This window comes from Tenrec ecaudatus, chromosome 4 (genome assembly GCF_050624435.1).
Source record: "Tenrec ecaudatus isolate mTenEca1 chromosome 4, mTenEca1.hap1, whole genome shotgun sequence".
Taxonomy (NCBI): domain Eukaryota; kingdom Metazoa; phylum Chordata; class Mammalia; order Afrosoricida; family Tenrecidae; genus Tenrec; species Tenrec ecaudatus.
This window is the reverse complement of record NC_134533.1, coordinates 120,677,461-120,703,285: the sequence shown is the minus strand read 5'-3', so window position 1 is coordinate 120,703,285 and position 25,825 is coordinate 120,677,461. Positions and strand designations below refer to the sequence as shown.

Below are 25,825 nucleotides of genomic sequence, written 5' to 3'. Positions count from 1 at the left end.
CTATGACTGCGCAGCAAACTTTGAAGCAGAGTGAGTGAGAAACTTGGCTGTTCTTGTCTCCTCTGCTTCCTGCCTCAGGCTGGCACTGCAGCTTGCTTCATAAGGCTTTTTAGTTTTACAGCGCCCTTCCAACAGTTGCTTTTCAAAGTTAAGCAAGGTTGACTTACAGGTCTTTCCTTTAACCTCCCTGGCGATCTAATTATGTCAGTAATTTTGTACTCAAAGCGGTACATTGTTTTGTATAAAATTTGTTATTTTATATTGTAGGCCTGTAATTCCTAAGAAATTATTCATTTTAATCTCTCTAGTAGACATTCCAGGTATGATAAACTTTAATACACAAAACCATAAATTACAATATAATAAATACAAAAATAATATAATTTTTCAACAATGTAATCAAATAAAAAACACTGGAACTTTTCAAAAATGGTGAAACATCAAGGGTGCAGTCAATAAAAATCCTGGGTGTGAAATATTTTGAAACATGGGACTGCACAAAGTCTGACGTCACAATCAGGACAATGGAACCTGGTTTCCTCTCATATTCTCTTTCCAACGCCATCTCGCTTTGAGCAACAAACCACACACATCCTTGTCAGTGCTGACTCTTTTTTTGGTTGGTGGGATATAGTCCATGAAGTGACGACCAGTCAGGCGTTCTGGGTTGACAACGTCAACAGCGTGACGTCCAGGTCTATTCACAGCCATTGATGGTGTTTGGTGGTTCACAAAGATCCGTTCAGCAACTTTCCAAATGAAGTCAGAATGAACCAAAGGCTTGTCACTCTTTGCTCTGTGCAAAATGTGGGCATTCTACAAGCATGTCTCAAGAACATACGTGAAGATCTTCTTGTGGTATTTCTTTTGCTGTTTTCGCATTGGTGGGTAGAATTTAAGGGCTTGGTCGGCTCTGTGGACGCCTCCCATGTAGTCTGTCACTACTGTGGCTTCATGACTTCTTTCCCACCTTCCGTGCGCACCACAGCAGTTGAAGGATTATGAACTGTGCTCATTAGACACACATCTTTCTTGTCATGCTATCACAGGGCCATCATCTTGCCTTTCTGCCAGGCAACCATTTCTCCAGTTTTTAGCTTCTTCTTGCCAAACATCACTGGCATGTCACGCCGGTTAGCCCAGACGGTTCCATAGGCATCGGTTTTGTTTTTTATAAGAAACTCATAAAGTTCAGGGGATATATAAAAGTTGTCAGACTTCAACCCAGTGCCGCAAGGTGTGAATTAAATATCCCGGCGTGGAGTAGGGAACCAGTGGAGAGGTCTGGGAGGCTGACCCAGCACCATAAATTAAGTGGATTCCTGCCCCTCTCCCCAAAAGAATTTGTTCCAAAGGACGACATTGATTCTGCAGCTCCGGGAGATGAACATATCTCATCAGAGCACACGGGAGCAGATGAAGAGGCAGGAGGAGAGAGTGGAACACAGCCTGGCCCACCAGGCCGTGAGGATGATGTTCCTGAGTAGAGCAGCCAGTCCACAGAGAGAACAACAAGGCTGGCCCCACTATGAGAAATAATGCCCCTCAGTGACTAAGGGCGATACAGGAGACAGCACCAGAGACACAGTGTGGGAATTGCACCTGACCTGACCCCACCACACCGAGACAAAGCACTGGGGCAGTGCAGCGGAACAGCAAGGGAATGGAGTGGCAAGGTCCCCAGGGAATGCTGAAAGTGGACTTTGGGGCCAGGGCGTGGTGCCCCAACAGACTGGACTGGAAAATGCTCCTAAGGGCCAGCAAACGATCCTTGAACTAACTACAAGCTTTTATTTTGTGAAGTGTTTTGTTCTTTGTCAGTGGTTTGTTTTTGTTGTTTTGTTGTCTGGTTGTATACTGTTGCTTTGTTTTCCTCTGTCTTGTTTTCGTGCATGTTAGTGTCTCCACAGGTCTGTCTGAATAGGACAGGCTGGATGAACTATCTGGAGGAAAAACAATGGGACCAACAGTTCCGGGAGGACTTTGGGTGCGGCGGGGGGGGGGGGGGGTAGGGGTGGTAAGGAAGTGGTGTTAACAAACACAGGGACAAGGGAACAACATGGGACCCCAAATGGTAGAGAGAGGGAGTGGCAGGCCTGGTGGGGAATGATCAAGGGTAAGGGTGCGTAGAGAAGAGGTATAGCTGTAGCCCAGGTGGTGACGGAGCATGGTAGTAGGGCAGGAGGAAAGTCAAGGGAGATGGAGGAAAGAGCTAGGAGTCAAAGGGCATTTATTGAGGTCTAGACAAAGACATGTACATGCAAATATATATAGGAGGATGGGGAAATAGATCTATGTGTCTATATTTATAGGTTAAGTATTAAGGTGGCGGAAGGACCTTGGGCCTCTACTCAAACACTCCCTCAATGCATGAATACTTTCTTTTATTAAATTGGAACTCTATGATGCTCACTCTCCCGATACAACGGGTGAAGCCAAAGTGGGTGAACAAGTAAATGTGGTGAAGAAAGCTGATGGTGCCCGGCTATCAAAAGAGATAGTGACTGGAGTCTTAAAGGCTTGAAGATAAACAAGTGGCCATCTAGCTCAGAAGCAACAAAGTCCACATGGAAGAATACACCAGCCTGTGTGATCGAGTGGTCCCAAAGGGATCAGTTATCAGGCATCAAAGAACAAAAATCATATCATTCGTTGCACACCTCCATGATAGGATCGCTGAAGAGAAATGGGTGCATAAGCAAATGTGGTGAAGAAAGCTGATGGTGCCCGGCTATCAAAAGAGAGAGTGTCTGGGGTCTTAAACGCTTGAAGGTGAACAAGCGGCCATCTAGCTCAGAAGCAAAAAAGCCCACATGGAAGAAGCACACCAGCCAGTGCGATCACGAGGTGCCAAAGGGACCAGGTATAAGGCATCATGCAAAAAAAAAGATATGTATATGTGTGTGTGTGTGTGTATACCATATTGAATGAAGGGGGAAGTGCAGAGTGGAGACCCAAGGCCCAAGTGTCGGCCACTGGAGATCCCCTCATAGAGGGGTTTAGGAGAGGAGATGGGTCAGTCAGGGTGCGAGGTAGTACCGATGAAGAACACAGCTTTCCCCCAGATCCTGTATGCTTCCTCCCCCCAACTACCATGATCCGAATTCTACCTTGCAGGGCTGGATAGGGCAGAGGTTGTACACTGGTGCATATGGGGGCTGGAAGCACAGGGAATCCAGGGTGGATGATACCTTCAGGACCAAGGGTGTGAGGGGCGATGCTGGGAGAGTGGAGGGTGAGTGGGTTGGAAAGGGGGAACTGATTATAAGGATCCACATGTGACCTCCTCCCTGGGAGATGGACGGCAGAGAAGGGGGTGGGGGGGGAGGGAGATTCCGGATAGGGCAAGATATGACAAAATAACAATGTATAAATTACCAAGGGCACATGAGGGAATGGGCAGCGGGGAGGGAGGGGGAAAAAAAAGAGAACCTGACGCAGGGGGCTTGGGTGGAGAGCAAATGCTTTGAGAATGATTGGGGCAGGGAATGTGCGGATGTGCTTTATACAATTGATGTATGTACATGTATGGATTGTGATAAGAGTTGTATGAGCCCCTAATAAAATGTTTTTTAAAAAATGTTGTCAGTTGTACCACAATAGCCCTGATTTTGCATTGGCTCAATGAGTGCTAGAAGATGTTGCCATTCCATGGTCGCTGTACTTTGGATTGAATTTTGTGCCTTTTCCAGTGTATATGACCAAATTCCCAATGTAGCCAGTTGACGATTCACAGAGCATATTGGATTTTATGCCAAATCGTCCTCTCTTTGATGCAATGTGTTGTATCCAGCTGAGTCGTCCCTTACAGGCCATGAGAGTTTCATCCATGCTGATGTCTCTTTCTGGCACACAGGTCTGCTGGAAATTCTCTACAATCATTTGAGACACTTCCCAAATTTTCTTTAGTTTTGGTGCAGGATGAATAGCTTCATCAAATTCTTGTTTGTGAAGTGAAAAAATTTCAAAGTCAGGGAAAATCTGTACTCTGACATGACAGTGCCAAAAAATGGTCCAATACCATTTCCGCAGGGGTTTCTCATCACTCCCTGAAGTATATTTAGCCCCAGAATTTCCATATGTCATCTTTGGTCACTGGTTCCCAGTTTCTGCTTCTTGAAAACGTATGAAGAAGAGTAGCGGATTGTTGCTCTTTGTACCGGTTTGTCTCCGTAAGTATTTTTTCAATGACCTCATTGGTCAGAAATAATTGTAGTTACGCCAAAGGGTTGTTGTGGTCAACGTCTACTCTCATACCAGGTGCTCCAGTAACCAGGAATCTTGGGGGAGCTGCCTGATCCGTACCGCAGACAATAGAGCACCAAGTTCGCACATCACTGAGCTCAGGTGCAGAATCGTCACTGTTGTCACTTACCTGATCAGTGTCAGTGTTGGATGATGAATTTCCCATGAATTGCTATCGCTCAATTCTGCGAGTAATTCTAAGTCACTGTCGCTGTGATTTATCTGGTCTAAAACTCCTTTTGTGCTAAAGTGACACTTTTTTGATGCCATGGACAAAAATTTCCAGGCAAAAATTTTTCCAAAGGACAGGCAGGGTACTGGAGACTGATCTAGGGACAAATCTGAGGTGATTTGCTTTGATACAATGTAATCCTCACAGGTTACACAGTATCACTGTTCGTGTGTGTGTGTGTGTGTGTGTGTGTGTGTGTGTGTCTTTTAGACTTGCAGTTTTGAATTTCCCGCCCAGTTCCGGCCCCTTGTGGTGACACTGGACACAGAGAACGGAATGGAACCAGGACGTCAGAAAGCTCTGCGATCACAGCGGAGGACACCGCTGGACCGGGGAGCAGATAAGGGACTTCTCTGCAGTGTAATCCCGAGTGTAGCTCCAGGTCACCGCTTCTGACGGTTAACATGTACCCGGAGCCACACTCGGGATTACCGCCAGGGCGGTTAAGATTCAAGTACAGCTGCACAAATGTACTGTAGGGAAATAGGCACCATCGGGGGCAGAAAGGAAGCACTGGACTGCTAAATCAAAGGTCTGAGGTTGAAACCCCCAGTTGTGGGAGAAGGATGATCAACAAAGTCTGTTGAGCATAGAGAATGTGGGAGGGGTGGGGACAGGGGGAGCCACCAATGTGCTCAAAATAAGAATCACAAAGATCTTTAACTAGAGGACAAGATTTATTTGTTTAAAACGCCTCCTGTTGAACAGACAATCACATTATTCTTAAGTCGTTACAGAAAGAATTACACAATTTCTGGTAACATCTTTGTTATCAAGACCTGGAAATTTAATTATGGAGGAATTTTTTTCTTATTTATTTTATATATCTATTTTTTCTTATATATTTATATTTTCTTATATACAAGTAAACCCTGCTGGTGCATGGGACAACTCTCACCTATGAATCTAAAGGTCAGCAGCTCAAACTGACCAGCCACCAAATCAGGGTAGCTCTACGCTGCCCAGTCATGTTTATGTGTCAACATGGCAACAGGGTTCATTTTTAGGTTTATATTTAGGACGTTTTCTTTAACATTTAAAAAATGTTAAAGCAAAGCTTCTTAAACTTTGGGTCTTAACTGAATGTGGGGGTCATGAAAAATCTGACAATAGTAAAAGGTTTCCGAATGCACACCACAAAAAACAAATTCAAGGTCAAATGCATCGTGAATCTGGGGTGTTTCTGGCAGCACTTGCCCATATTGCAAATTTCTTGGGTGAAAAAAGGACACATGACGATTGTTTAACAAGCCCTGTATTATAGGTGGTTCTTTACCAAACAATATATTAACTTTTCATGGACTTAAAATTACTGAATTGTTAACTTAGTGTTCAGAGTTTCTCTTTAAACTAAATTGTCCTAATTTCTTTAATATTTTCTCAAGACACTTTCCCATGTTCTCTAAACTACTACACCACCAGGACTCCTCCTTCCAAATGAGGGAACTTCACGTATCCTAAAAGTAGACAAAATGTGAGAAAATAGATCCAATTTTGGGATGAGAGAGCCAGGTCTAGAGGAATCAATGATCTGGAGTACAGAGTAGGTACAACTGAAAGCAATCAAAGACTCACTCAATCATTTGTGATACACACGCAAAGGAAGAGCAAAGACACTGGAAAGCGAGAGCAAGCAGGCTTACTTTTGTACCACTCTTCCCTCTTCTTTTGTATGACTGACAGTCAGACTTCCGAGAAGAACCCACTAACAGAGCATTAGCTGTTGCTATTAAATAGCGGTTCATAAATTATCCTCAACCCACTTACAGTGCATTGATGAGGGTTTTTACCTGCATGGCACGTCTTCCTGTGGAACATCGACATAGTAACGAATAAAAAATCTCTCAGAATCTTCTCGCTCACCGTCAGTAACAACACTGCCATTAAGTTTAGAAACTGATGGCAATCTGTAAGTCAAAACCAAAATGAAAAAATTATAAAATAATAAATGCTCTCAGATTTATCAGTGGTTTGAGTCCTAGTCTTACTCTCTCAAAACAGTATGTTGGATACAGTAGCTCTGTTTATATACAACTGCAGGTATAAACTAACAGTGGCATTAAAGACAATCAGACTGGACCGCTTGAACGAAGATTTTGGACTAGCATTGTCCAACTTAAATAAAATGTAAGCCATGAATGTAATCTTAAATTTTCCAATAGCCTATTCAAAACAAGTGAAACAAAACACGGGTGAAATTAATTTTAATACCATGAATACTTAATTTAATCCAAGATAAACAGCATACAGTCATTTCAACAGGAAATCAATATTAAAATTAATGAAATAGTCTTCTTTTTTCATATACTGTTCAAAATCTGGTGCAGACAAGGGTAAAGCAAAAAGTACTGTGACTAGGGCCTCGGTTCATTTTATGTGCAAGTTTATTCCGAGCAAAACATGTTGAAGCATGTCTGTCATCAGGGAATGACTGCAGACAAGCTCTCTCAGTCATGCTCATGTCTTAGTCTTATTAGGGTATCTTCCCCCCACCAAAAAAAATCATTGTTTTTTTTGTGCCATAGGGATAAAAACAATAAGCAAGTTTGAGGTTAGAGCTAATAAAAATTTTTTTTAACAAATCTCACCTGGAAATCTTCCCAAATCACTTTAACTTCATAACAAGTTTGTAACAATGTTGCCCCACAAAAAAACAACAGCTTTTAGACGGATCAAGCTTTGGATGGAAGACAGGAAGAGCTCAAAGGTGAGCAGAGAGAGAAAAGATCTTCAACTTCAACAAATGAAAAGATTGTGGCTGAAGTCTGGACCACTGAATTATCATTGGATGTGGGAGCTACTGATCTGAGGACCTCCCATGGATTCGCATGCTTAGGTGTAAGTGGGCATCTTGGCCTCAGCAAGCATTTGGTTGAATGGGAGTTTCACAAAGACCAGCTATCTCTAAGAACTAATTTTTAAATCAGCCCTTTTAGAAAGATGGAAGTCCAATCAAATCCAGGATTTTGAGGGACTCTTCTGGGGCCAGTTCAATTCAAGGCAGAGAGGTTAACTTAAGAAGTTATGGTGGCTGTTTTTTAGGATCCCAAAAAGGTAATCTTGATGGGTTTTCTCAGAAGACACAGAATGATCATTGGGGCTTAAGAGGAAGAAGCTGAAGAAAACTGAACATTGCATTGGTGAGAAAAAGACCAGGAAAGTTGCACTAAGGAATTTTTCCCCATCGTGACTACATACCTGCTCATTCTTCAAGGCTAGCAAGCGCTGTCCTACAGGGATTTTACCGGGAAACACTCTCTCATCCACTCTACAACCTGATGTAGAAAAGCTAAACTCAAAAGAACATTTTGAGTCCCTTGAAGATGGCAAAGGTGCTTTTTAGTCTTGGTCTAAGAGCACAGGATTCTTCAGAGGATTAGAGAGATGGAAACGCTGCTTTTAAAAGTGTACAAACCTAGATGGAGGCTTAATCATAAAACAATAGCTGCACATTCTGATATTTTTATTTAATAAAGGAGTCCATAATTGTGTAGCAATACTTTCTGAATTCTTATTCTATACTCATAATAGAACCTCTTAATTCAAACAAAACATATTTCAAGTGCTCAATGCCAACACATGGCTAGTGGCTAACACCCAAGACAATACAGGTCTACAAAGATGTCAGTAGAAGTTAGTATTACATAGTTCAAGAATATACTACATTTTCTATATAGAACTATTCTATAAATAAAATATAAGGCCTAGCATAAGACTTGGAAGAAAAATATCTTTTTTTCCCCAGCAAAGTGTTAAGATATATGTTAATAGGAAGCATTAAGGATCTGCTAGGCATTCTTTGGTTAGAATGTCCATATCCTGGTTTAAAGAACCTTAAAACTAAGTGTTGTACCAAAGCTGCGATGTGTAGTTAGAGAGAACAAAAAAACAGTCCTGGGGCTCTTTCGCTGTAGTCAGCACTGTATTACTGCTAAAGGCTCCTAAGACAGTAAGCACTTGGGGAGCATGTCAGTAGCCTGTGGGCAGGCTGAGACAGAAAGGCAGAGGAGTAGGAAGGGGATAACAGTAACAGAGGCATCTTAGTTTAATCTGCATCAAAGAAGAAACCACAGATGCAGCTCCCTTCAGTTGGCACCAATGAAAGCACCACCTTTGTAAGCATCCACACTTTCAATGGAGTTCCCAGGGGAAGTGGGGAGTGCAAACAGTTAGCATGCGTGACAATTACCAAAACACGGGGTGTTCAAATTGCTAACCTACTGTCAAAAGAAGAGTTGTTGACCTGCTTCCAAAAGCTCAGCTCCTGGAAGCCCTATGGAATACAGTTCTACTCGGACACGTGTGGAGTCACTAAGAATCAGACTCGATTCCATGGCAATTGGGATGTATCTTAATTTGGGTCTACATTAAAGAAAACATAAGGATAATTTTAAAAGAACAAATTCTATGTTATATGTACTCTTCTTCATGATTCAAAAGGGGATGTAAAATATATCAAAAAACATAAAAATAGAATTGGTTTTCAGTGGCCTTTGTAGGCCATTAAACACACACACACACACACACACACACAAAATTTTGTTGGGAGTTCTTATAGCTATCACACTCCATAGTTCAATACATCAAGCAGTATTGTACAACTGTTACCACACTCAGTTTCAAAACATTTTCTTTCTTCTTAAACTCTTTGATATCAGCTCCCCTTTATTCCCTCCCTCCCCTACCATCCCCCCAGGGAACCCTTATTATGATTATTATTTGCCACATCTTACACCATCTAATCCATCGATTCATATAATTCTGCTGTCCGCTCCCCTGGAGTGGGTGATCAGCTCCCTGGGGAAGCCCAGTTCAGAGCGACGGACCGGACGGAGCGGCTTCTCCGCGCAGTGTGCCGCACGCAGAGCCGGATAAGCTCACAGGGGGCGGGGCGGCGCTGCACTCCACCGCACTTCCCTGTCTTTGGCTTCACAGATGTGCGCTTTTCTACAAATGGAAGGTTTACGGCAACCCGAAATTGAGCAAGCCTATCAGTGCCATTTTCTCCAGTAGCATATGCACCGTGTGTCATTAATTTGGCAATTCTCACATTACCTCAAACTTTTTCATAAAGCTATTATTGTCCAGTGAGGGTTAGTGTGAGTTTTTGCTGTGTATGGTGGCTTGGAATGAAACCGGTGGAATCGCATGAGGTATGCCTGCTTAAAAACACAATAACCCCGCTGCACTGCGCAGGTTCCGACAGAAGAGAACTGCTCCACAGGTTTCCAACGCTGTGGTCATTACAGATGCAGACCGCTGCTTCCTTCTCCCGTGGGGCAACTGATGGCTCAAACTGCTGACTTAATTTCGCAGCCAAGTGCTAACCACTGTGCCACCGGGGCTCCTGAAGGAAACAATAAGGCACCACAAAAATAAAGCCGACACACAACAGACCTGGCTACCACCAACTTCCTTCGCTCCTCAGTGGTATATGGCTGCAGAAGAGGAATTCCTAATAATCTCACTTCTTCGAGTTTGGGGAATGAATTTAGTTTGTCAATATCTTCCCAAGAATGCAAACCTAATTTGGGAAATACAGCATTTCAGTAAATCCAGAAAAAAGAAAATTAGAAGAGAAAACAGCAAAAGGTTACTTCAAGTAACAGTTTTTCAAATGTTAAAATGATCTTAAAGAAAGCTACAGAAACTGAAATGCTTTTTTATGCAAAGAAAGAGTGAAAACCAGTAGAATACAAAGCATATCCCCCAGTGGGTCAGTAGCCTTACTTCAAACACCCGCTTATTGGCTGACTTACGCTCTACAAAAGTGCTTACAAAGAAGGGCCATCATATACACAATGGATTCCATAATTACATTACACAAAACATACTACTGGGATCAACTCAGTTTATTTAACTATCTAATCATAAAAAAGATTAATCAGGGTGGATAAGGCCATTCTCAAATGGGGCAAGGCCAGCAGTACCAAAGTTATAACACCTCTTTGTCAAGTTCTTCTCAAAAACCAATTCAAACTTCTATTTTAAAAAATAACGAAACCCCAGTCCTCCTAGTAGGGAGACCATGCAACACATTAAGGCTTTGTATCTTCCCAGTTAGCACTTAGCACTGTAGGAGAAAGACTCGTAGAAGAATGAGAATGAGGCTGCTCAGTGCTGCTGCGCCCTAAATCCATCTGGAGTGCCAGAGAGTCCCTGCCCATTCTATCTCAAGCCACATCAGTCCGTTCCTTTCAGAGAGGCATTTCCATCGAGGAGGAAGAAACGGGTTAGCTCAAAAGGTATAAAAGTATGAAATAAATAGCTTCTTTATCAAAAATGCTGGCTTAAACTTTTTATTTCCTCCATGTTTATAAGCCACAGTAAATAAACTAAACTTTGATTTTGCAGTTACAGGTGGGAGTTGTTATTGGTTATTATGTGAAATCCCCAAGAGTACAGTGGGTATGTGGCAGGGCACAAAGAGCAGTCGAGCTGAGTCCCAATCTACTTTGTAGTTCTTTGTACTCTTTCCTTGGGGTTTTGTTGTTGTTGTTGTTGTTGTTATTGTTCTTTGTACTCTTTTCACTCTGCCTTTGACTATGTGATTAACCAGTTTCATTTCACTTCTTTCAGAGCATGACATCTTTAGACCACAAATTATAAACCTTAATACTATGCTAAGCCATTGAATACTTATCAGCACATTGATGAAAATGCCTTAAATTTACTCAATAAAAAGGCATGTCCACATCACCACTGACAATTCCTCCTATAGGAAGGTAGAGAGATGACTAAAAAAAATACACCTTCATTTCACTCCATGCACAAACCTGCATGCAGAATGAGCACAAGACGGCACTAACCTGACTTATGAAGGCTGATGGAGCGTAGATTGGGAAATAACCTTGCCAGGGAATCATCAGGCTCCTCAATAGCATTCAGATGGTTGTTAGCCAAGACAAGGGTGTCCAGGGACGGGAACATAACTCCTAACTTCCTTATTTCAGTCCAGTCTTGGAGGTTATTGTCTGTTATGTGCAGTAGCTTAAGAGAGTGACAGCAAACAGAAGGACAAGACACTGTTTCATAGTCATTAAGGCACAAGAAAAGCTCCTCCAAGCTGCAGGAAAAAAGGGAAAATATTTCATTGGTTGAAGCAACTAAATGTCTACTTTGTACTTATTTTCACTCATTTAATAAATATTTCAGTGCCTACTGCATAAGAGTCTCTGCTAGGTGTTGTAGAAACATACAGATTTCTTCTAAAAGATTAAAATATGGGCCAGAAGAGAAAATTTTAAACACACAGGATAGCAGAAGGGCAATATAGGCCAACATTAAATTAATTTTGTGCTTTAAAAACTGAGAGATAAAACAGCACTAATAGTAAGCACAGTAGCAGTTTCATATAAGAATGAAACTGAATTTACAATAATGTCCTAGAAAGAAGGGTGAATTTGCATAAAATGTGAGAAGAAAACTCCAGACATCATATGACTGCATGTTCAGAAATAGAAATAGTACTACCATTTACTAAATTCCTTACTTTGTTGAGGCCCTATGCCACTTGCTTTGATAATTTTATTTCTATTTCCGCAAGGTAGACACAGTCCTTCCATTTCACAGATAAGGAAACTGAGCTTACAGAAGTTAGGTGGCTTACCAAAGGTCACAGAGTTAGTACATGACACGGGGGTTGCAAAGGTCACCCCAGGCCTTGCTGCAGGATGCATTCAGGAAACCAGGCTTAATAGGGTGACTCCAAATTCCAATGGGCTTTGAGATTTTCTACTTTCAGATGAAAAATTACCCCCTTTGAACACTTATGTGCCTATACTGGTAAATAAAATTTAAAGCAAAATATAGAAAACATTTCTAAACTGGCAAATGAAAGTAAGATTTCTTGCTTTAATTATTGGAAAAAATATCAAAATACTCATCTTCCCATCAGGACAGCTGGCACTTAATCAAATAAGTATTAATGTACTTTATAGCTACTTATGACTTTTTTCTCCCTCTCTCAAAGAAAAAACTAATGAGGCAAATTCTTAGATCAGGTAATCGGAAGATTAAAACGGAGAAAGGGTGGGTTGATCTAGAAATGATAAATACTTCTCAGGCGTATTTTCTAGCCAAATGATGACATATCCTATAGCTTGGTGCTACTCAACACCCTTGAACAGTATTCCAATGGAAATGCTACTAGATTACCCTAACACCACCAGCCTAACGAAGCCATTTTCCTCAACCCATTCTTGATTCAATCTGTAAGTCTAGTATTTCTGAGAAGGGCGATCAGCAGGCATTCTATGTAACGTATTACAAAGATGGCAAGAGAGCCCCCTCTCCATCAGGCTGTCTGGGCTTACTCGGGTAACTCCTGAAGTATCACGTGGACTGTCTCCCAAGAAGCTTTGCTGTTGTTGAGGACAAGTTTGCGAACCCCGGAGAAGGACCCGGCGTAGGTTCTTTCTAAAACCGACAAATTCAGAGGGTTGGAACTCAGGTTTAGAAACTCCAACTGGGGAACATTTGACACAATTTTACTGACCTGGGGAGAAAACAGAAAAGCGCATCAGGCACAAGTCAGGCTTTGAGACAGCAATCACTCCTGAACGTCTGAAAGAACACTTTACATTGGGGAGTCCTGTTCACTGATGGCCCTGACAAGGCATAAGCCAATAAGCCATTGTCCACAAATCTGGGCCAATAGTCTAATCTCGTCTATAAAAGAACATCGACATTGCTAATTAATAGTCCACAAGAAAACACTCCCTATGACGCCCTCACCAAAGTTGCTAATTCTGCTTTATGTGACGATGCGCTCTTTGAAACGTGAGGAAAATGTAAGCTTAGATGATATCTTAGGCTACAACAGCCTAAGGAGCTGAGATTGGTCCCTGTAATTCTCCTTGACTCCCCAGTTCCCCCAAACCCAGAATAACCATCACGGCTAATTAAAGGTTTACTGAAGGCCATTGGATAACAAACCATGTGCTCAAAACTCACTGTATGAGGCATAATGTAGAGTCATAATCACTTTGAAAACAGTTTCCGCTTGTTTCAAAGATGTACTAACAGTAAAATATTTCCACTTAAAAACAAAAAGGACCCATAGCTGCATAATTAAAGAAAAAACATGACCATCAATTTAACAATTTCGCTAGCAACTTAGTGGGGGGGGGGGGGAAGAGCCTTACAGACCATTATTGTGTGCTCTGTGTTCTAGTCTCTTTGATATAGCGTATTCTATTATGCTCTCAAAACAGCTCGCAGATAACACGACTTTCATTTTAATAAATGAGGAAAACTGAAGCTCAGAGATGTTAAATAATTTGATTAAGGTCTCACAGTCAAAACAACCAAATACGGGCTTTATCCGTCCGAGCCATTATTCTTCCCAGAATGCCACAACTTGTAAATGATCCAAAACTCTGTGTTCTCATGGGTAAAATGTGGAAATTAAAATAGGAATCACTTATTTTACTTGACTCTTGATAAGATTAAATGAGATACACATGTAAAGCACTCAGTACAGCAATTGGTACATCTTTTAGACACCCGTTTCCCTACTTCACTACAAAGAGAAGGCAAACTTGACAACAGTTGTGATAGTACTTACCTAGTTCACTACTGCGCAAAACATGCCCTGTTGAGTCAATTTCAACTTACAGTGACCCTAGACGAGACAGAGCAGAATGTCTCCCTACGGTTTCCATCGCTGTAAAGCTTTAAGGGAGCAGACTGTCACAAGGTTCTACCAGAAGTGACTGGTGGGTCTGCACCACCAACCTGTGAAGAGCCCGATGCTTAACCCAGCAGGCAGGCCACGAGGACTCCTTCACTGCTGCAGAGATGCACTGCCATCGAGTCTACCCCACTCAGAGCCCTATCCTTGGGTTCTGAACCGGTACATCTTTAAAACTCGCCTTTCTCCTGAAGAAACCAGTGGCACCAAACCATTTGATATGTCATTGTGTCACTATGATTAAAAAGTATAATAAAGCACCTGGTGGCGTGCTGGTTAAAGCACTCCACTGCCAATAGAAGGGTTGGTTGTTCAAACCCACCAGCTGCTCCATAGGAGAAGGATGCGACAAACTGCTTCCATAAACAGGTACAGCTCTGGAAACCTTCACGAGCAGTTCCGCTCTGTCGTACAGGGTTGCTATGAGTAAGAATCGACTCAATGGTAATTGGTTTGGTTTTTCAGTATGCATCCTGGCTTCACATCTTAGCCATTTGGTAGAACTTCCAAAATAAAGTTTTTCTCTACTATGACTTCAAAATGTATTACTGTGGCTCAGAAGCTCCACAGGTGGAACAAGCTTCAAGGTTAGAGCCCTGATATGGGTTTCTTTGCAGAGAGCCACGGATAAAGCTATGGGCCACCAAGGGCTGAGAACTATGGATAGACAGAAAGCCATCATCCCTTCAAATCAGAGCTACTAAGTACTGTTCAGTTCAGGTGCTCTACCATCGGTTGGAAGTTGCTTAATTCCAAGAAGGTTCAGAGAAACGCCTTAGAAGGAGTAGTCCTTGCACACACTAGTTCAGCTATTTCATGCCTAGCCCTTTGAAGTACATGCCATTTATATTCTAACTTTACAAGTGAAGACTTTACCCATCCTTTGGAGAGAAAACACTAGGCTTCATGAAGTGTGGAATATTCTTTAAATACCAATAAGGAACTTGCATCAGTCTACACATATCTCTTGCTTGAGGTCTTTTCGGATCAAAGGGTATGGCCCACTGTAAGATAGATGACTAGGATTTAAAACACAGTCTGTGACCACGAGATAAGTGAATTTCCAACAAAAGGCCCAGCCCCATACTGCTACTGTGCCATCTGCAGAGCAACAAGATGAAGGACGTTCACCGGCACGTGATGGCCAGCTAAGGGCGGAAAGGGACGAGGAGGAGCGGTGCTGTGAGGAGAGCTGGAAGAAGAGCTGCCGCTTAGAGAGCCACCTCGCTTTAATAAAAGCAGACCATGAGCCCCTGGCTCACCACAGTCTTCTTCGATATTTCTTTTATCAAAAAAAAAAAAAAGCAAATAACCTAAAAGTGATCATTTAAAGGTTTAAAAAACAGTATGAGATGTCTCAAGATTTACCTCTTATTTTGCATTTGTGGACAGAGCATGAATACCAACTGTGTCTCAAAGCGCCAAGACTATAGAATGAATAAACATTAGCTACAGGAAGTGAGGTTACATATAGATCTTTCTTCAACAGGAAAGCTGTGCTAGAATTCATATAGTATTCAACATCTACAAGGTGCTTCAATGATTCACTTTATCAGCAGCCCTGCCTTAAGGACAAGTAAAACTGAAGTGCCAATGGATGAAATGAATTGTTCGAGATCACAGAAAAAGTTGGAACAAGTAGCCTTGATCAATCCTGAGATACAATCATTTATTCATTAATATATTCAACAAATAACTGAGTGCCTACTATGATAGGCGGTAGTGATAAAGAGAGGAAAAATCTCCATTGTGAATCAACTCACAGTCTAGGAGGAAAACTGTCAAGTAAGCAAATGATTAGAGTATTTTCCATAACCCTTTCCCGCACCACCGCCCAGCAGGTCTCTAGGTGGTCTCATTCTGCAGAGTGAGGGCTAGCGAAAGCCGCACACAGCAACAGTCACTTGGGCCAAGTCTTGAAGGGTTAATAAATGTGAGCAAGCAGACAAGAAGGGAAGGAGAGCAGTGGATTCAGAATAAAGAAAAGATTTATCATGAAGAAAAGGATGTGGCTGAAGGTGGAGAATAAAGCTCTAGAGAATGTTAACAAAGGCCATATGATGAAGGGCCATTCTTAAAGAGTTCAGACCTTAGGTCAGGGGTTCTCAACCTTCCTCACGCCGCCACCCTGTCATACACTTCCTCATGTGGTGGTGACCCCCCCAACCATAAAATGATTTTCGTTGCTACTTCATATCTGTAATTTTGCCACTGTTATGAATTGGGTGACCCCTGTGAAAGGGTCGTTCGACCCCCCCCAAAAGGGGTCGCCACCCACAGGTTGAGAACTGCTGCCTTAGATTCTAGGCAATGAAAAGCAAATAAAGGGCATCTAGCAGGAAGTGGCATGACCATGTTCCTAATGCCAAGGAAGCTTCAAGGAAGACAGCTTAAAGGATGCAGGAAAAAACTAGAAGTAGGAAAAAGTGGACCACTTTTTTAATAGTCTAAGCAAGAAATAAGAGCTTCAATGAAGACAGGAAAATCGAGTGGGGAGAACTATTCTCCCTTTGTTTCTTAGGGCGAGGGTTCAAATGGAGTAAGTAATGTTATACTAGTAAAAGGATGTTGCGGTTGTGTATTTGTTTCAGAGTTCAGTAAGGTCAAAAGACATTATTTGTATTAAACCGCCACAGAGACTTAAAAATAAAAGGAAAAGTACTAAGATGTTTGGAATAAGCTTCAATAATAAGAATAGAGTTCTATCATCTTAGCTTTATTTTTAAGTGATGGTATGTCCATTTATACTAATCACTATTGAAGTAGCAGCAGAAAATGAACCTAGGAGGTATAAACCACTAAAAAAAAAAAACCCTGTAGTCTCAATAACCTGCTGGGGCTTTTGACAATGAGGGAAAAGTTTGCAATAACAAAGATAATTGAAAAATTAACACAGAAATAAAGTTGAAGCATTCGCTTATTATCTGTTTTTTTTTTTAGTTATTATCTTAAGACAGACAGATCTGGTTATTAGCATGAAAAATAAAAATACTGGGTTACTGCTGCATCTCACCTAGACCGAGCAATAGAGCTACTTTACCTCATGCCAGTCTTCAAGTCTGTTGTCAGAAAGATCTAGTTCTGACACATGAGCACAGAAGGCAGCAATTTCTTTCTCATCTCCTGCACAGGTTATTCCACAGCTGTTCAACACCAGTATACTTGGAAGGTTGAGGCGATCTGAATCACAGAGAAACAAGACACTTTCTATGTCAGCCTAATTCTTGTCTCCATATGTTCGGCCCCCCAGGAATCGTCAAGAAACAAAAATCAAACTGTGCAAAATTATATAAAGGCTTGAAAATTTCTGGATATAATGGGATCCAAGAGTACTTCTAGGGGGATATAGCCAAATACGGCCCCGGGGAGATCAGGAAGCACTGGACTGGTACCAACTCAAGTCTTTCAGGGTTTAACTCCCAGCAGGACCGCTGATCACAGTTGCCAACAGCAGAGCCATGAGCTGAACATCAGACTACATTATCATCAGAACATTAGATCCATGCCAATTCATGCCTGGGCTCCCACTGCCTCAGATATGTATTTTCTTGAGTGCAAAAGCATCTGGACGTCTCTTTCTCTCTGATGATTACCCTCACCTTTTGCTGTCTTTGAAATTATCTCAATTATATAGTCTATCTGCTAAACTACTTCTGTCCTTCAAATTCTTGTCATTCATGAGATTCTCTCTAAGTCCCTCTTTTTTTAAAAAAAATGTACATTTCTGCTTCTCATACTTGTCCATCAATCATCCCCAATTTGTCCCTTATGAAAAAAGCTGTTTTTTGGAAAAAAAAATGCTTTTTAAGTGTTTCAGAATTTTCTAACTACTCAATGAACTCAGTCAAAACTGAGGAAGCAGATGCTGCCAGGTTCAAGAATACATGTGGTAATATCCTCCAACAAAAAGGATACACATGAGCATTCAACCACTCTATTCCCATTTGTCATAACACAGGGATTTATTAAGGGACTAATATTTTATCAATGGCGGCTTAAACGATATAGTTTTTCAACTTAGTGCTTTCCAGTATGAAATTACTCCAAAAGGGAATGAACTCTGACAAATTACCACAAGGGAATAGTACTGAGAAATAAACACCTAGTCCCACTGGACATAGGAATTACTAAGACTTTGATTTAATATTGAGTCCACACAGTTACAAAGATCTCCTTTCAAGGATTGTTAATTGCAACACTAAACTAAATGTCCAACGAAAAACTCATTTTACACATTTCTAGTTGAGCTCATTATAATTCTCTTCTAAAATGCTTCTGTCTCCGCTAATGAAATTCTACTCATCCTTGAAAGGCTAGTTCAAGTCTCACTTTTGAAAACGTTCCTAATAGTATTAATTAATTCTCTTCTAAATTTCTTTCCTACGCCTTGTGCTATTCATTGGGTTAACACAATCTACCTGGTGTCATATGTTTCTAAGTGCGAGCATCTTGTAATCCAACTAGGCTTTAGGCTGTAAAGTCCTTGAGGGCACAGGTCAGCCAAGAACTGCCTTCTCTGCACCCTCCAAGTACGCTGAAAGAACAGGTATTGAAATTATCACTCAAATATGACTGCTTAATGAGCACACCTAAAATGCCTTCTGGCCAACCTGGAAGTAAATAGTTCCTGCCAGGTTCTTTAATGAAGCTGAAATCGCAGGAAGAGGACAAGACTATTCAACTAATCATTCAGAATAGAGAAAATAATTTGTAAACAAAGCAAAAACACTTTGGTTTAAGCCCATAAGTCTTGCTAACTGCTGTCTCGTCCATTTCAAGTCATGGAGGCTTGTGCCATCGGGTTTCAAGGCTCTGACCTGTGGAAGCAGATCCCCAAGTCTACCTTCCAGCTCCTCTGCAAAGGCTGGCAGCACTGATCTTTCAGATGGTAATTAGAACAGGAGTGTTTGGGCGACCCAGGGTTCCTACTGCTCTAGGAGGCCCCAGTAAATGAAGGGTGTGGTCCCACTTGTCTTACCTTTCATGGGGGAGCCCTGAGGTGTGGCTGGGACATGGACTCCCATCCCAGGCCCACGGCGGTAAGGAAAGTTCTCAGGACTGTATTTTTCACATAATACTTGCATAAAACTTCTCCCACTAGGTTGATCCATCTTTGCTTCCTAAAATTCTACAAGAAACTAAGAAATCATCAAAATTACTTGACTCATAAAAGGAATATTTAATGAGACCCAATTATTTAGAAGGCTGGGCATTTCGGACGGACCACAGTCACTGCTTCAAGAAACCTGTACTGTGATTGGGGCCTTACGCTAAATATGCAAAGAAATTTACTTAATTATGGTATAGTTTGTTTAGTACATGATAGTGGCAATAAAGATTGTAAAAACTACAAAATTTAGAAGAGGAAGAAATCACTTCCCAGCAAAAATAATAGGAAGACTTTTGGCTGGCACATAGCACTCATGCGATAGCTGGGGGAAAAAATAAAAGGAGCTGTAGACTGATCATATCAAACTAAATAGTTTGAACGGAATCCTTTAAATATATTCATTTACATACATTTTCAAATTTCTAAACAAATAACATGAAAAGTGATGTTTTACACTTGAACAGAGATGAACAAAACATGAAGAGCCTACAGAAGAATTCTAACATTAACAACTATCACAAAAATTAAAAGAAGAAATAGAACATAAAATCCAATTGAGTAAAGTGGACAGATCAGTAATCTAATTCTGGTGGTTTTAGACCATCTACTTTTAATCACTTTTTTCCCCAGAGAACACAAATTCAGAAAACCTGTTGAGAAATTCTAACTTTTTAATATACTACTTCAAAGAAAGGTCTTTTTTTTCTTTTCTATATGCACACATCTGCATTTTCCTCTTTCAAAATCAATCAATTTAATCATTCTGATTACAAAAATCGGGTGTATCAAGTCAACTCCAACTCATGGCAGCCCATGTGTGCCATAGTTTTCAGTGATGGATTTTTCGAGATTACCAGGCCTTTCTTCTGAAGTGCCTCTGAGTGGAGCTGATCCTCCACCTCTCAGTTAGCAGCTGAGTGCTTGTACCACCCAGGGACTCCATTCTCATGAGTGACAGATGATAGAGACTTCTGTCTGTCCCTTAAGATCCATTCTCCTCGTCTTCCACAGTAGTTAGGAATACGAGGGGGTACCCTCCAAACACCAGACTTGCACCCAGTGCAGCAGAGCTTTCATGGTAGGCATTTCCCCCCTAGGTGAACAGTGAGCCACTTGCTGTGAGTTAGTGCACCCAGTGGTGTCTCCTGGGAAGGTTCTCTCTGGTCACAGGGAATTTTTCCGTGAAAGCAGTTTCACGCAAACCTTGGTTTTTGTGAAGGCTGATTTAAGAGAACAGCTATGAAAATGTGTTTCCTGCTCGGGAAGAATGCCGCAGAACTGTGATGTTGTGACGTTGAACACAGCTTACAAGGACAATGCTATGGGAAAAACTCAAAAGTGTACGAGCTGTTTTCTTGTTTCAAAAAAGTGAAACATCAATTGATGACAAACCTCATTCTGGACATCTACCAACTTCCCAATGGAAAAAAGGTCTGATTTGTGGCAGATAGGGGACTGGTTTTGCCACCATGACAATGCACCTGCTCATGCAGCCATCTCAGTCTGCCAGTTTTTGGCAAAAAAACAGCATGCCTCTCTTGCCCCAAGTACCTTACTTACTTCACCTCACTCTGTATGACTTCTTTTTGTTTCCTTGAATGCAGAGGGACATGAAAGGGCAGTGATTTACCACAAAGAAGAGATGAAGAAAGCAATGAGGGAGGCACTGTCAGCCATCCAAACTGATGAGCTTGAAAAATTCTTCCAAGTATGGAATCGCATATTTAACAGATATGTTAAGTATAATTGAGAGTACTTTGAAGGTAATCAGGCTGTTTCATTAAAGAAAAAAAATGTAAATACATAGCTTTGAAATAAAAACTCTAGTTTTTATTGGGTACCCCCTTGTAGGTCTATGGCCTAAAGTTGTAGCTAATGGAATGGAAATGAAGTATTGGGTGGTAGCTTCTAGAGGAGGTTCTTGTAAACGGCCAGAATGTGCCATCTGCCCTTCCACTTCTTCAATTCCATTGCCTAAGAAAACAGATGCCAACTTGGACGGTAGGCCAAGGATGGGAAGAATTACAGGTCAATGTCCCAGAAGGAGACATCTAAAAGAGGTGTGGAGAGGCCTACAATTACAAGATTATGGAAGAGTCACGCACATTCAAAGTGAGGTTGGCAGTCATCTTTGTTCAGGACACCATTCATTATCTTTGAAGCCCCCCTTTAATGCTATGTAAATTGAGAAATAATTCAACCAACCCCTACTTGAAATAAATTCATCACTATCACCTGTATCTGCTGCACATTTTGTTTAAATCATTGAAGAGGCTTTGAACCTGGTCTTGCACTGAAAACTCACTACCACTGAGTAGATCTAACTCATAAGTGGCTCTAAAGGACAGGGTAGAACTGCCCCAGTGGGTTTCTGAAACTAACCTTTGCAGGTACAGAATGCCTTACACCACACCCATGGAGAACTGCTGACCCTGCGGTGAGAAGGCCAGCATATAACCACTACACCACCAGCGATACTTCTTACACGAGAGGAACGCTAACTAAGAACTCGAGGCATCTTCTCTGACTGACCTGCAAATTATTAATGATACAAAAACCTCATTTGTAGCCTGGGGACTTCCTTGGAAGCATGAGATTTTGTAAGCCACCTTAAGGGCTGATTTTTATCCTGTAGGGGAATTTATGAGAAGGAATACAATAATCAGATATTTTTAGAAAACTCACCCTAGCAATTATGGGTTTGACAAATATGAAATGAATAAGCATGAAATGATCATTCAAGGAAAAAGGCGTCTCTATTCACCAGGAGCAGCAAAGGAAGAAAGATTTAGGAATGAAAGAAGGATATGGACTGTGTAATTAATTGCCTCCAAGAACAAGTGCTTCCTTTGTCCTGAGATCACAAGTAGATGGTGTCTGGTTATAATTACTGAACCTTGGGATCCAGAATTTTATAAAGGAATCCTGATGAAAAGGGGGAAATACAAAGCACAATTCCTAATTCTTATAGACTCTAGACTTTCTGGAGCCATGTAGGATACATGATTGGCTGACAGCGTTGGCCCTGAGATAACCCTTAAAGCTTAAAATAAAAATATTCCTGAAGTCTTTTTAAAAATTAAAGAATTTCAGTTTAGCTTAAGTATCACATCAGCCTTGAGCATCACACTTTTAAGATGTGTCTATATAAGATCAAATTGACAACGCCGATTAGAAAAATCAGGACCTTTAGAAGGCAGTGGGTTTATGTTAATAGAGGAGGGCAAGAACTCACAAAAGGAGGGTGAGAATGGTTGGTTACACAATGCAAAGAACATAGTATTATTGAATAATATATGTAAAAACTGTTAAATGGTGTATGTTTTCCCATCTACATCCTCAACAACAAAACACATGTGAAGGCAAGAGGAAAGTAAAGGAAATAGAGGAAAGCAGTAGGAGGCAAAGGGGCATTTATAGAGGTCTAAATACAGGCACGTACATATGTAAATATATATATAATGATCAGGAAATAGATCTATGCACATATACTTATATGCTAAGTATTAAGTCAGCAGACAGACATTGGGCCTCTACTCAAGTACTCCCTCGGCGCAAGAACACTTTGTTCTAATAGCCTGGCATTCTGTGATGCTCACCTTCCCAACACAATTGCTGAAGACAATGGGTGCATAAGCAAATGTGGTGAAGAAAGCTGATGGTGTCTGGGTATCAAAAGATCTAGCATCTGGGGTCTTAAAAGACTTGAAGGTAAACAATCAGTCATCTAGCTCAGAAGCAACAAAGCCCACATGGAAGAAGCGTACCAGCCTGTGTGATCACAAAGTATCGATGGGATCATCAAAGACCCAGAACAAAAAATTCTATCAATGTGAATGAGGGGGAGTGTAGAAGAGACACAAAGCCCATCTGTAGACAACTGGACATTCCCTTACAAAAGGGTCACAAGGAAGAGAGGAGCCAGTCAGGGTACATGCATGAGGGAGGGGATATGGGGGACAGGGGAAAATGAGGAGCTGATATCAAGGGTTCAAGTTGAAAGAAAATGTTTTGAAAATGATGATGGCAACAAATGTACAAATGTGCTTGAGGATGTACGTGTGGATTGTGATAAGAGCTGTACGAGCGCCCAATACAATAATTTTAAAATATATATGAGAATAAGGAATTCATCTGAAAAAAAAAGATGTTTCAGGAGAAAAATAGATTCTCTTTTACGCATGCCCATTCTCAAGTACCAAAGAAACAATCTGAAACGAGGTAAGAAATGTGGGTTGGTGGAGCACATGGAGAATGTCCGAGTAGAAGAGCAGGACAAACTAAGAACAGGCAGGGAAAGCAAATCCTAAAGGAAAAAGTGAAGAGACTACCAGGTAGTTGGATGTAAAGCCAATGTTTTGAAAAGTTTTGATGAGAAGACAGAATGGTAAACCGCGCAAAAATAGGCGACATGAACAAGGTTACAGATTTACAGAGTAAATGACCACTTACCCTTTTTTTTCTGGAAGAAACTAACAGGAATGGGTTGCAAAAAGCTTCTCAAAGGCTGTTTGGGAAATTCCGGGCGATGACCCTTCAGGACCAGTGGTGCGAGTGGCAATACTGGGAGGGTGGGTTGGAAAGGGGGAACTGATTACAAGGATCTACATATAACCTCCTCTCTGGGGGACGGACAACAGAAAAGTGGGTGAAGGGAGACGTTGGACAGGGCAAAATATGACAAATTACAATTTATAAATTATCAAGCTATGACAAATAATAATTTATAAATTATCAAGGGTTCATGGGGGGAGGGGGAGAGGGAAAAAATGAGGAGCTGATGCCAGGGGCTTAAGTGGAGAGCAAATGTTTTGAGAATGATGAGGGCAATGAGTGTACAAATGTGCTTTACACAATTGATGTATATGTATGGATTGTGATGAGTTGTATGAGCCCCTAATAAAATGATTAAACACACACACACACCAAAAAAGGATTGTTTGATATTACCCAAATAACATTACAAATTGTTTACTATCAATGGTGCCGTGCTTAATTCACTGTAGTTGCCTTAATTGGCTTTTTGTGTTCATCTAATTTAATTATACTGAATGCTAAGTATTTTGCCCACGATTGTCCTGAATCCACCATTACATTGTGAAGGGAACAAAGCTAAGTAATTTCTTCAATACCAATTCACAGAAAATCCACCCTGTAAGGTAATGTTGGTGAGTACTAAGACCACTAGCCTTCAGTAGGCTAAGCAGAAAGGAGAGAATTCAAGAGTAAGTTTACACCCACTCAGTTCTACTGCCTAATAGCTTTATTGAGCCAAGTAAGTCTTTCTACTTCTTTGGGGCTTAAGTATCTTCATCTGTAAAATAAGAGGTTAATATCTACACTACTTGAATTACATACAGGTTGTCGAAGAGCTTTAAAATTACAAACATTTAGATTGCATGGCTGAGGTAATAAAGCTCTAAAATATGCAGGTGTCATTATATTGTTATTGTCAGGTGCCATGGAATCAGTTCCCACAGCGATCCTACCTACAACGGAACAAAACACTGCCCCAGACCTGCACCATCCTCCAATTATGGCTATGCTTAAGGCCACTGTCAGAACCACTGTGCCAACTCAGCGTATCAGACAGTCTTCTTGTCCACAGTCCCATTATCAGGCATCATGTCCTTTTCTAGGGGCTGGTCTCTCCTGATAACAAGTCCAAGGTATGTGAGACAGTCTCACCATTCTCGTTCGTCTTAGGAACCTTCTGGCTATACTTCTTCCAAGACAGGTTTATTTGTTATTCTGGCAGTCCTTGGTACTTACAATATTACCTGACAACATCATCATCCAAATGCATCAATTCTTCTTTATTGTGTTGTCCTTGCCAAATTTCCCATGCGTATAAAGTAACCGAAAATATCATGGCGTGGGTCATGAGCACCTTAGTCCTCAGAGTGGTATCTTTGTTCTGTAACACTTTAAAGCGGTCTTTTGCAATGGATTTGCCCAATGTAATACCTTGTTTGAATTTTTTGACTGCTGCTTCATCAGCATTGATTGAGGAGCCAAGTAAAATAAAATCCTTGACAACTTCAATCTCTTCCCCATGGGCTCACTTGGAGGATTTGGGTGTTCTTTACAGAGTTGTAACCCACACTGACGACTGCTGTCCTTGATCTTCAACAGCAAATGCTTCAAGTCCTTACTTTCAGCAAACCAGGGTGTATCATCTGCATAACACCAGTTGTTAATAAGTCTTCCTCGAATCCTGCTATCCTGTTCGTCGTCATATACTACAGCTTCTCTAATGACATGCTCAGCATGCAGATTAAGTATGGTAAGACAGTACAACCCTGACACACGCCTTTTCTGATTTTAAACCATACAGTATCCCCTTGCTGTTTGAACTACTGCCTCCTGGTCTGTGTACAGACTCTACCTGAGCACAATGAAGTGTTCTGGCATTCAGTGCAATGTTATCCATAGTTTAAGGTCTATACAGTCCAATGCTATTTCACTGTCAATAAAATACAAGTGAACATCTCTCTGGTACTCTTTGCTTTCAGCCAAGATACATCTGCCGGCAGCCATGATA

The 25,825-nt window shown here is 41.2% G+C and overlaps 1 protein-coding gene across 1 annotated transcript in view; it reads right to left on the bottom strand.

Moving 5' to 3' along the window:
- TBCEL (tubulin folding cofactor E like) overlaps window positions 1–25,825 on the bottom strand; it is an 82,365-nt gene that overhangs the window by 28,157 nt on the left and 28,383 nt on the right. Inside the window, exons 2-7 of the mRNA XM_075546726.1 lie at window positions 19,150–19,309; window positions 17,212–17,351; window positions 12,793–12,974; window positions 11,287–11,543; window positions 9,875–10,001; window positions 6,268–6,384 (exon numbers count right to left, since the gene is read on the bottom strand). Coding sequence (XP_075402841.1) covers window positions 6,268–6,384; window positions 9,875–10,001; window positions 11,287–11,543; window positions 12,793–12,974; window positions 17,212–17,351; window positions 19,150–19,282 — 956 coding nt within the window. The 5' untranslated portion in view covers window positions 19,283–19,309. The remainder of the gene's footprint in view (window positions 1–6,267; window positions 6,385–9,874; window positions 10,002–11,286; window positions 11,544–12,792; window positions 12,975–17,211; window positions 17,352–19,149; window positions 19,310–25,825) is intronic.